This window comes from Zeus faber, assembly GCF_960531495.2.
Source record: "Zeus faber genome assembly, chromosome: 12".
Lineage (NCBI taxonomy): Eukaryota > Metazoa > Chordata > Actinopteri > Zeiformes > Zeidae > Zeus > Zeus faber.
This window is the reverse complement of record NC_137196.1, coordinates 11,986,389-11,999,294: the sequence shown is the minus strand read 5'-3', so window position 1 is coordinate 11,999,294 and position 12,906 is coordinate 11,986,389. Positions and strand designations below refer to the sequence as shown.

General features: G+C 48.4%; 1 protein-coding gene across 1 annotated transcript in view; it reads left to right on the top strand.

The window, feature by feature from the left end:
* Positions 1-12,906, top strand: part of ephb1 (EPH receptor B1) — a gene marked incomplete at both ends in the record, with an annotated part of 180,536 nt that overhangs the window by 142,295 nt on the left and 25,335 nt on the right. The window contains 3 exons of the mRNA XM_080010743.1: positions 1,084-1,208; positions 9,757-9,919; positions 12,247-12,355. Coding sequence (XP_079866869.1) covers positions 1,084-1,208; positions 9,757-9,919; positions 12,247-12,355 — 397 coding nt within the window. The remainder of the gene's footprint in view (positions 1-1,083; positions 1,209-9,756; positions 9,920-12,246; positions 12,356-12,906) is intronic.

The following is a 12,906-nucleotide window of genomic DNA, read 5'->3' as shown; positions in this document are numbered from 1 at the left end:
TGTATTGGTCAATATATCCGATCTTGCAGGTATTGAAAATTTTAAATATTCATCGGCCATTTTAATATATTATGAAATCATCGTGCCATAACTTTGCTTGAGTTCTGAAAAAACAGATAAATCTACACCTTTCACACCCAAATGAAAACACAACGTGATTCGTTCATACGGTAGATAGGTAGAACCTAAAAATTACCAAAAGCGTTTTAAAATTGGCAATATACAATGAACCCAACAATGAAATATAAAAAAATTCTTGAAACCAACCAACAATATATGAAAATGTTATAAACCCACTTGAATCTTTTATTTTTCTTCTTCTGGTATTTTATTTTCTTTTTTGTATTTAAAGCCAGAGGCTGCCTTTAAAGATGACGCTGTACAGTACAATAGTTCATTGTAGTCCGCCTTATATCTCTGACCTTCAAAGTCGAGATTAAAGATGAGAAATATCTGGCACTCCAGCCTGACCTTCCGATCCATTATCACCCCCTCAACAAACCCAAACACATAAACACACACACACACACACACACACACACACACACACACACATACACACACATAGACACACACACACATACACACACACACACACACGCATCCCGATGCCATCCCCACTGTCCAATCACACACAATCTGCAGCGCGATGGGTGATGGAGGGCTGACAGTACGGAGGACAAAAGCGATGGAATGAGCAGGAAGTTGCCGCGTCTCAGGGTTAATTGACGGCCCATGCATGTGCACTCAGGTGAACCGGGGCTGAAAGAGACAATGGACTGTGCAGCTGGGCCGAGACCGCCACAAAGAGAAATAGTCTCTCTTTCTTTTTTTGTTTGATTCCCAAACCAAAGTTCAGTATGATGAATAGCATTTAACAGCTCATGAGGCTGGGGTTTTTTTGTTCGTTTTTTAAAAAAAATTTTTTAACAATGAATAGACCGCAGCTTGTTCTCTGGGATAATTGAGCCGGTGAAAAGCGGCGGCGGACCCCAGACCTATGGCGGCGTGCTCTTTAGAAAACCCTCATTTAGCTTCACTAACATTTGACGCTCTTTGTGTTTTCTTCTCCTCCGCCCGCAGCCCCCTCCATCGTTCCCATCATGCACCAGATCAGCTCTACCATGAAGAGCTTCACGTTGTCGTGGCCGCAGCCCGAGCAGCCCAACGGCATCATCCTGGACTACGAGCTACGCTACTACGAGAAGGTAAAGCGGCTATGTGTCATGCCTGTTTGACTTTTTAGGCCTGTTGGTACAGGCCTAAAAAACTCAAAATACAGACTTTCCCGCGCTGCCTCCGGTATTGAACGTCCCCCTCCCCGGATATCCGTCCGCCCCGGTTCCCCCCCTGGTTGATAATATGTTCTTTCAGCGTGGCCCGCTCCAGGGTTCCCACTGTTCTTCGGTTTCTCCCGGCCCCTGGTGAACGGGGTGACCTCTGCTCGGGGGGGGGGGGGGCCGCGGCGGCCGGGGGTCTCCGCTGTGAAAATGCATCACGTCTGCGGGGAAGTGGCATCGACCTGCTTTGGCACAATGCCGCCGCTTTATTATGGCAGCGCCGCGGCCACGCAGCGCCCGTATTGACCAGTAGGCTTTAACACCCCTCCCCTTCCCCGTAGACATAATGATATCAAGACATCGCAGCCTCTGGGTTTTATTCCTCCTTCTTCTTTGGTTTAGGCCTTTGTTTGACCTCCCCCAGCTGATCAATAAGAATAGCAAGGTTTCCCCCTCCCCCTTCTTCTTTGTCATCGGCTCGGACTCTTTCCAGACTTTATTGCGCCCGCACCCGTGTCCCGGGCTTTAACAAGAGAGAGAAGCGGGGAACGATAGAGGGAAGGAAAAACAAAATCGATCAAGGTAGACTTTTATAGAGAAGGTTGTTTTTTTGTTTTTATTTCAGATACAAAGTCTTTTGGGGCTGGGGATTATCGATCGCCGTTCACAACATTTCAGGAATAACGTCCGTGGGGTTTTTATATTCTCTGGCCAAGAGAAGGAAAGCTGCGTGTTTTTTTTACATGTTTTTTATTTTTCATTTTAATTCTCGGTTGAAATGATATGAGGAGCGGGCGAAACCCCATACGCCCCCCTAAAGTCGATGAGTCACCTTCTGCGCGGTGCGCGGGTCTTGAAATTGAACCTGATCACTGTGGCCCGTGAAACCTTATCTGCCAGACAGCTTAGCGTTGTGTAAATAACACTCATACCGTCCCCCGCCCCTGCTCCTCTATTTGCTCATGAATCGCAATGAAACCCTAATCCTATTGGTGATTACGTAGTGTGTCCTCGCACAAACAAACGGGCACGCTCGCAATTACAAATTAATGAATTAACGGGGATAAGATTGCTAATTACGGCGGGTGGAGGCAGCTGACGCGGAAGGGTTTATTAGACCTCCCACTCCTTCCTCCGCCCCGGTTGTAACTCCTCACAGCCCCCTCCTCCGTCTTCCTTTGTTTTTGTCTGTCCGCCGGGGAGGGAGAGAGGGAGAGCGAGAGGGGGAGAGAGAGAGGCAGAGGGGGGGGGGTAGAGGGGTGGGGGGGGATACTTGGTGATTGCTTGGTTACACACTGTGCCGTGGAGATGAAATTTCTGCATCGGTGGTCTCCTTCTGACACACAGTATTTTGAGGCTGCCAAGACTTCTCATTGGCTCTAAACACAGTTCTGTTCAGGCAGCAACAGCAGCCCGAAACGTCAATGTAGTCTGACATACCGCATACGTGCGTGCGTGCGTGCGTGCGCACGAGAGCGAGAGAACACGTACGTATGGCCGGCGATTCAACACCGAACCGCAGTGAATGTGGTCACAGCACATAAAAGTTCCCGCCAGCGACAACTCGTCTACATAAATACTTATTGAGGCCGGCGTTGCTCACACGTACTTGAGTTTCAACCCATGCCGCTCGCTCACTCGCTCGCTCGGCGGAGAGAAGGGAAATTAAATATCCTTCCATCAAGGTCGGCCGAACGCTCCAGAAGTCCGCAGAAATTGGGAAGTTCCTCAAAGCCGTAAAGTGATGATGCGGCCTTTTAGTCATAAAAGGCAATTATGGGGAGGATGTCTTTGGCTGTGTCTATAACACACTCCCCTGCGCCGCTCGCGCGGCGCCGGGGGTGGGGGCCTGCAGGGCGGATGAAACCGCCAAGGCTCCCCTTTTTCTTTCTTTTTATCCTTTCTATTTTCATAAAAGCGGCCTCGCTATCCCCACCATCTCCCGCCCTCCCTCCCTCTCTTTAAGCGTCTCAGCGACGGGCGTATTAATCTCGGAAGGTGTCACACAGTTATGGTTTTGGAGTTGATTGTCTCAGCGGGCGCGGTCAGCCCCGCCGCTAGTTACACCAGACTGCAGTGCTGCCGGTGGCGTTCGTGACATTGGGACTGTCTTCGTTGTAGTTTTGGTTTTTCGTTTTGTTGTTTAATTTTAACCCGGGAATGCATATGATGGCTCAAAAATCCGCAATACTGCTATTTTACAAACAAAAACATTGTATTATCAGCACTTTATCTTTAAGTTCTACACAACGGTTGGGCATCCCATCCCATTAGGAGACTCCACTGACCTGTGTATTGGGAGTTATTGGGGAATTGCTTGGATTGGGTCAATTTGAAACCAGTAAATCAGGAGTATTAATGATTTAAAAGCATTTACCGTGTAATGATTGCGATCCTTCAGTTAAGGTCTAATTTCATGACCGAAAACATAAATTCTGTAAAATATTTACCTATTTCTACTAAATGTGTTTTAATTGTTTGCTTTTATATCGTTAGTATTTGATTGCCTTATTTCAATTTAACACAGTTTGACTTGCATATTGTGTATGAAAGGCACTATACAAATATGGGGATGGTAGCTCAGGCGGTAGAGCTGGTGGTCTAGTGATCTAAAGGTTGCTGGTTCGATCCCGGGCTCCTCCTGCTAGCATGCTGTAGTGTCCTTGAGCAAGACACTTAACCCCTAATTGCTCCTGATGGCTGCGTCCGTCGGTGTTTGAACAATTGTAAGTCGCTTTGGATAAAAGCGTCTGCTAAATGTAATGTAATGTAATGTAATATCGGTTGTTATTATATTTAATATTATTTTTATTCTTTTTTTTTAATAATTTTTATTATTATTATTCTCATTGTTATTATTCATTTAAAATTCTGGAAATTTCTTTATTAACAACGATTTGAACTCATTTTTCTCAGTTGGTATAATTACATATTCATTTATTATATCAAGCATGCATACTTCGAAATAAAAACAAAATTCATTTTAAGCCGGGTTTTGACCCGACATATGCATTTCTGGGGTGGTCAGATAGCCTGTGCACTGGAGGATTAAAAGATTCACTTTATTGGACCACAACAGAAGAAGGCGCGCTCAGTATTGACGGCTGTTCATTGTATACCCCCGCACCCCCACGCTCCCCACCCTCCCGGGCAAGTGGTCCCGAGACCCCGGCATTTGGAACGTGAGATAAAAAAGAATTAAAGAGTCAAATCTCATCTTCACACTCTCGCGACCCTTACTTTTTTCCGCCCCCACCGTCCCCGTTCCCGTCCCCCATCGCTCCCTTCCCCCAGTTTCCCTGAAAATTTTGGCTGGGTGAAAATAACTCTGCGTAGCGGAGGTCAGGCCCTCCATTAAGACCGGAGCACAGCTGCCTCTGGCTCTGGTTACTGATCGGCGTCTGAGTGTGTGTGTGTGTGTGTGTGTGTGTGTGTGTGTGTGTGTGTGGGTGTGGGTGTGGGTGAGGGTATGTGTGTGAAAGGGTGTGTGTGAAAGGGTTAAGAGGTGTGCGTGGATGTATGTGCACCCATGTCAGAAAATGACGAGTGTTTGTGAACATTTACTGGTGCACACGTCCGTCACAAAAGTGAGGGATGTGCACAGGGTCCGTGCTTTCTGTTCACTGGCCGTCACGCGCCTGAACACAAATTGAAAACCCAAAAAGGTCCATTCGTAGGAGTTACGCGACGCCCGGGCGACACTTTATGCTTTATTATGGATTTCCGAAAATCCCAGCACACTCCGCCTACAATCAGCTGAGTCTTCATATAAGTCACAAAAACAGTGTTTGCTATTCTTCTCTCTCTCTCTCTCTTTCGGCCTGGAACGCCCCGGCACACACAGAGGCGTCGTGTTTGGGTTTTTAATGGACGCCATGAAAAGCAGTCCTTGTGTGGAGCTCCCTCCTGCCCGGACCGGGTATTTAGATTTTCCTTCGACTTCAGACCCACTCTGACCTTTCCTCTCCTCCCTACTTTCATTCCCCTTCTCGCCAGCCGTACACACGTCCTATTTGCTCGTCTCCAGGTAAGAAGTGGATGCACATAAAGAGAAAGAACAACAACAAAAACGAGTATAAGCTGAAGCGCTCTTTTCCTCCCTCCGTGTGACTCTCAATGAGACGGTTGGTATTCTCCCTGCTTCTCCCAGGCCCAGTGGAAGTCAGCAGCCAACTGAGCACACAGTGTCCCCAAGGAAGCCATCAAAACGATGTATTTATTCGTTTGTTTATTGTAATATTGTAGAATCCTTCACACTTCTGCCGCACATATTTTAGTCCGTCCCCCAGCTAAAGAAACATTTGTATTTGCACTTGCACATTGGATAATATATATATATATATATATATATAATTTTTTTTTTTTTTTTTTTTTTTTATTATTATTTTTTAATTGTATTAGATGTGATTCCTGTAATAATTAAGACATTTAAAACCTAATGACATCAGTTTCAAGTGCACGTGTTCAAAAGTAATTACTTTTCCTTTGGTAGATGAGCCTTCGAGATGTAACTAGTTAACCCACGATTCACCCCTATTATTTTCTATTTACCCCAGGCAAAGCGTATTCTTACAGAAATTTCTGCGTGTGCGGTGCGGCGCGTGTCTGTGTGTGTGTGTGTCCTTGCAATGAAGCATTTATGCATGTGTGTATTTGTAAGTCTGTGAAGACAACACATGGTATCCCACCATGTTCGTCCCCGTGCCAGGAGGCCATGCTGTCCATTTTGGGTAGTTGGCATTTCTGAAACACACACACGAGCACACAATCACACGTGCACACTCATGCAGAGATACACACACACACACACACATACACACACACACACACACACACAGACACACTCACACACACACACAGACATACACACATAGAGAGAAAAGAGGAGGTTCATGTGGGCATGGCTCCTCTCTGCTAGAGTGTGTGAGAGGTGTTGATGCAGTCCATGGATAATGGCCATGGCCATGACGCACACTTTCTCGACGCAGCGAGCGACAAATGGTACAATTCTGAAGGAATACAATCCATGAGACCTTTGACAGAATTGGCTTGGTCCAACTGGAACACTACAATCCACACAATGGTGTTCCATGGCTGCCACTCCTGGCACGGCTTTTGATTGGCCGCTCTCCCATCTGCCCGCCCACCTGCCACCCCATCTTAATTTAGCATATTAGGGTGTGGCGCTCCTAATTCCCATTTGACTGACAGCAGGAGAGGGCCTCTCATGGCTGGAGGTTTCTCCTGGCACGGCCTTCTCATTGGCCGTCCCAAATTCAATGCGCCGCCACCTGCTAGCTAATTTTTCGAGGCGGCAGATGTAGGTGTGTATGCTCGTGTCAAATAATCCCCGTTTGACTGGCAGCATGAAAGGGCCACTCCCCAGCAGCGCTCCCTCCAGGGTTGCTCCCTTGTTGGCTTCCAGCCATCTGCCTGCTCACCTGCTCACCTGCCCCCAGTCGACAGATGGGGGTGTGGTTAAAGGAATCACAATATGAGTGACGGCGGAACCAGGCCAGTCTCCTTCCAACCTGGCTCAGGCTCTCTCAAGCGTTTCCCTTTCAACATGTTCTCAACCGCCAAGCGTGCGGCTCCACCTTTTGTAGTGCAGCTCTACCGATGGATAACCCATCGGGCAGTCTAATGGACACAAAGGTTCAGCAGATGATTAAACCAATAAACATCGCAGCACCAACATTCTTTCATTGATGAGCAGAGATGGAATGAGCGGAAACCTCTGGGTTGGATTGCTCCACCACCGCAATGGAAGCTTAGCTGGCATTTGTCTTCATTAGGCACAGTGTCCAATAATAGCTAATGTGATTGCACACACCATTATATGTGTGTGTGTGTGTGTGTGTGTGTGTGTGTCTGTGTGTGTGCGTGCGTGCATGTGCGTTTGCGTGTGTGTGTGTGTGTGTGTGTGTGTGTGTGTGTGTGTGTGTGTGTGTGTGTGTGTGTGTGTGTGTGTGTGTGTGTGTGTGTGTGTGTGTGTGTGTGTGTGTGTGTGTGTGCGTGCGTGCGTGCGTGTGTGCTCGCGCGCGCACGCGTGCGTGTGCTTGAGGGGTCAGATTTCATAGCTTTGTTTACCTCATCTGCTCAATGATGGAGCAACTGGAATGATTCAATTACACCAATCAGATTGGCTTATGATTTCAGCGTGGGCTGTCCGGCTTCTCTCATCTCCTCCCGCCACCCTCCCTCCTTTCCTCCCTCCCTCCTCCTCTCGTCCCTCGCTTCTGCCCTTCCCTCTCCTTCTTCTCCCTCATCACGGTCGGTTCAGACACTTGCTTGGCGACTTGGGATATGCATCGAGCGCCGCGGCTCGACGCGGAGGGTCACGTTGTTGAGGTTGTTCAGGCACGGACGGAAAACAGGCTGGCGAACTCTATCTCACTCCCCCTCTCACAAACCCACACACACACACACACACACACACACACACGCACAAGCATAACCCCTCTATCTGCATCCAGCTACCATCCAGTCTAGCCTGTAGCAGTGGTGTGTAGGTGCAGAGTCCTATTTTCTGACTGTCATATTCACTCTGGGTTATGGGAAGGTGACAGGCCTAAGTAATTACTGCACAGCACCCGCACCCTTCCACCTTCCTCCACCCGCCCATTGCAGATACCTCCAGTCGCCCTCCATCAACACTGCAGAACCGACGGAGACAGAGAGAGAGGGGGGGGGGGGGAGGGAGAGAGAGAGCTTGAGCTCATGTTGGCTGTTTACGCGCACAAATCTTTCCATGCATGTTTTCAAGCACACGTGCACACGCACACGTGCACACTAATACATTTTTAAGGGTGCAAATGAACATTCAACTGTGGTCTTTTTTCCTCAGGTTTTAACAATTCATCAGGAAAAAAAAAAGGCCAAATTAATTGACTGCAACATGAAAGAATGACTTGCGAAACACTTCTTAAAGCGTTTTCTTTCATGAAGAAAAAAATGGGCGGTTCCGTCATAATTATAAAAATCCACGCTACTTCAGGCGTCGCGGAACAAGCCAATGGAATGTTCCGACTTCCTGCGGTAATTAAACCGCCTCTTAAAGCACATCTGAAGAAATAAATAAGCAATGCTATTACATTACGCATCAGACACCACCAGTGCCCCTTGTAATTCACAAGAAATTATTGCCTTTAATTACCACATTGTGTTGTTGTGGGTGTGTGAGTGTGTGGGTGTGTATCTATCCTCCATGTGTTTGTGTTGTTTGCGGCTTAAAAGGCTCTTTTGAGTGTGCTAAGATGCTCTTATGTTTGTGTGCATAAGCACACACACCTTTGTTGCATTTTCTCGCTGTGTTTGGTCATTAAACAAACTTTTAATTGTGTTTTCACTCATCCAAACACACAGGATGTTATGCCTAATCTAATCATGTAATTACAAATACAACACAAACAAATACAAATACAAATACAAACAGGGCGCCGTCCCAAACTCAAGTATATGGAAATAGTCAACTTCGAGCTGTCGCAGTTATTACCTAATCCCCCAATCACTGTTATTAGTATCTGAGCGGACCATTACACACTGAGTTGTGATGAGGCAGTCTACCTGAGCAGTCTACCTGAGCAGTCTACCTGCGCAGTCTACCTGAACAGTCTACCTGAGCAGTCTACCGGAACAGTCTACCTGAGCAGTCTACCTGAGCAGTCTACCTGAACAGTCTACCTGAGCAGTCTACCTGAACAGTCTACATGAGCAGTCTACCTGAGCAGTCTACCTGAACAGTCTACCTGAGCAGTCTACCTGAACAGTCTACCTGAGCAGTCTACCTGAGCAGTCTACCTGAACAGTCTACCTGAGCAGTCTACCCGAACAGTCTACATGAGCAGTCTACCTGAACAGTATACTTGAGCAGTCTACATGAGCAGTCTACCTGAACAGTCTACATGAGCAGTCTACCTGAGCAGTCTACCTGAGCAGTATACTTGAGCAGTCTACCTGAACAGTCTACCTGAGCAGTCTACCTGAGCAGTATACTTGAGCAGTCTACCTGAGCAGTCTACCTGAGCAGTCTACCTGAGCAGTCTACCTGAGCAGTCTACCTGAGCAGTCTACCTGTGCAGTCTACCTGAACAGTCTACCTGAGCAGTCTACCTGAACAGTCTACCTGAACTGTCTACCTGAACTGTCTACCTGAAATGTTCTTCCTAATGTTCAATGTCAATAAAAGTCTAATGTGTGTTATTACACAGTTACATTGTTATAAGCTTATACTATGATAGTGTCGTAAAATTAATAGAATAAACACAATTCAATTGTTACTCAGTTATTTGTATGACAATAAGTCGTCAATTACAATTTGATGATGGAGACAGCCCTATTCGTCGATCAACGTATCAGCCATGTATTATTACTCCATAGAGCTATCTTTACCAGTAAGATTGTTTTCGGTCTCCCTCCCGTCGCCGGTCTAGCTTCTCCCTCCTAAAGCGCTGTGTGTTTTGTCCCCGCCGCGCAGGACCACGCAGAGATCAACTCCACCATGCTGCGGAGCCAGATCAACACGGCCCGCGTGGAGGGCCTGCGGCCGGGCACCGTCTACGTGGTGCAGGTGCGGGCGCGGACCGTGGCCGGCTTTGGCAAATACAGCAGCAAGATGTGCTTCCAAAGCCTCACAGATGGTAAGGACGGGCGAGCCAGCAGAGACCCCCACCCCCACTACCCCTCTCGCTCTCTCTCTCGCTCTCTCTCTCTCCCTCTCTCTCGCTCTGTGGACGCGTGGCCGGGTGATTATTAGAGAGAGAGCCCTCATGTGTGATCTCCACATTTTTTTAGAGAAATTTTTTTTTCGCGTTTTGTTTGCCCGTCAGGTTGGAAAGTGTCTGCGTGTGGCCGCCTCGAGCGCGTGTAAAAACCCCACCAGCCTCCGTCCGAAATCCTTCGGCTATTTGTTGTTGTTGTGTTGAGTTTTTTTTTTTTTGTTTTTTTTTGTTTTTTTTTTCTTTCTCGCAGTCCTTCTGTCGCTGGAGAGCCGTCCCAGAATGCATAGCTGTGATTAGCGGTTGATTTCTATAATTATTTTGCCCGCGTGAGGGTTGTATTTCCTGGGGGGTGGGGGGAGGCAGAAAAGGGGAAGAATGATAACGTTCACACTGTTTCTTACCTTTGTTTACCGTTCTTCTTCATCTCGAGCCCCCCCCCCCCCCGCTCCGAAATTAACATTTGAGGGGAAGCGTACGCTCCGTCGACGGCGGCAACGACGCCGCGCGCCCGGCGTTCTCCTAATGAAGGCGAGTAACGATGATGAGTCACGGAGCGATGATCGTGGAGGAGGAGGGAGCGAGGACGACGACGACGATGATGATGAAGATGATGATCACCGGAGTGGCCATTTACCTGTGTCGAGCAGATGTAGCCGTGTAGTCCTGGACCCTCTGCTCTCCCTCATGGCGGCTAATTATCTAGTGCTTGCAGATGCACACACACCTACACACACACACACACACACACACACACACCATTCCGGTTCATCCGTTGGCTCGCTGCCATCACACGACAGTCGTCAAGGCAATTAGCGGCAGACACTAGAGAGCTGATGGCGTCACACCCACCTCCACCCCCAGCCCCCTAATCCCCCCACCTCTCTCTCTCTCTCTCTCTCTCCCCCCATCTCCCCAGATCACACCCTCCCTCCCCCTCCCCTCACTGTCCCCCGTCGCAAAACACAATCCCTTTTGTCTTCCTGTCATCACGTTTTCATACACGTCCGAAAAGCGTCCCTTCACCTCATCTGTGCACTCACAAAAACGCATAACCACACGCGCAAACACACACACACACACACACACACACACACACGCCCGCGCACACGCACACACACACTCACATGCGCGCAGCATCCATGCAGCAGGGATTTTGATTGGCAGGGGCGATGAGATGTAGGTGATTGGCCCATCAAGGAGGTGACTGATGTCACAGCTCCTGGATTCTCTAATCGCCCACGGCATTGAGAACTAACTGATTGTAATAGGAGGCTATTTACTTGTGGGAGAAGCTGGCCATGTGATTTCTCGCTGTCTGGGAAAATCATCATTTTCAAATAGGGGGAGCAATTCATCCGGACCGCTCGCGCCTAATGCGTATCAAAGACGGGAGAAGGAGCGGGGCCGACTTTGGGTGGGAGCCCGGGCAGCTGGAACATCATTCAAAAGCTTGAAGTCCACTTGATAAATGTTGCAAGTTAAAAGAGGAGAGCAATTCCTGTCACATTCAGTTTTCCTCAGATATCCCGGCTCTCCGAATTGCTCCGAAGAGGCATTAGGTCTCCCTTTATCGCTTTAATCCAATAGGCCCCCTCTACACATGGGATTGGATTCTGAAGCCGACTGATTTGCTTGCAGCATGCTAAAACCCGCGTCGCCACGGTGCCCGCCGCAACCTAAGTTGACTTGGCGACGAGCGAACTGGAGGCAGCGCTTGAATTCTGTGGCTTGTCCCCGAGACGCTGGCAGTCCACTCCGCGAACCGTGTGACTGGCAGCCGGCGACTTCCGTTCAAAGAACATTCCGCGTTCTACTTTCACGTCCGCTTGGTTGTTGTGACAGTGAGTTGCACAGGGAGGGAAAATGCCGTGAGGCTTCTCTCTCACCTTCGCCTCCGTCGCTCGTTCTCATTCTCTCTCTTCCTTTTTTTTTAAGCTCACCCCCCCCCCCCCCCCCCCCCCCCCCGTCTCTATCTTCCCTGGCCTTTCCTTTTTCCGCCACGTCAAATGCTACCTGTCAGTCAGCCACGCCGAGGCTTTTCAGCTTTCACTCAGCAGCTCTCCGGCACAGAGACGTCCGCTGTGCTCTTTCCTTGATCCGCTGCTATTCTCCGTCCGAGCGTTTTACTCGAGATGCTTTTGTTTTGTCATGCCCTCCCCTGTCTCCGCACCTTGTCCGGCGGTTCAATCCTCCCGGCCCTCCGCCCCGTTTTGGTGACCCTGCCCCATCTATGCCTTGTTATCCAGATGACTTCAAGTCGGAGTTGAGGGAGCAGCTTCCTCTGATTGCCGGCTCGGCGGCAGCGGGCGTGGTCTTCATCGTTTCCCTGGTGGCCATCTCCATTGTGTGCAGCAGGTACCTTCGTCTTCCTTCGTGCCATCTCCACGTCACACTTCTTCCGTCGCTGCACATGATGGTTATCTACGGTATCAATGTTTGTCTAGAGTACCATACCCAGTGGTAACACATTTTCTTTTTACGTTACCTTTGATAGAGGTTTGCCGGTACTTACAGTATAGATTTACGGTCCCCTTTAATGCAAACACGCAGATCAAGATCCTCCTTCCATATTGCGAGGGATTGCGAGTCAGAATGTGAAACCGTTTTGATAAAATGACGTTATGAACTGTATCTACTCGTGGATGGCAACTTTGTGTGATTAAAGGAAAAAAATGTTGCACTGACGCTGCCTCAAAGGACACAAAGAAGAAGAGCTGACGTCGCTCTCCGTAAGCAGTGTTTGAAAGACACAACAACAAATAAACACCAGAAACGAGAAATGTGACTTCTCTGTGAAAACATCATCTCCGTGTTGTTATGGGTCACGAGAAGGGGGGGCAGGAGGACCCCGCCATTTGCATTCTGGGAATTATTGTTTTCTGGTGATTCATTCATTCATTCATCAT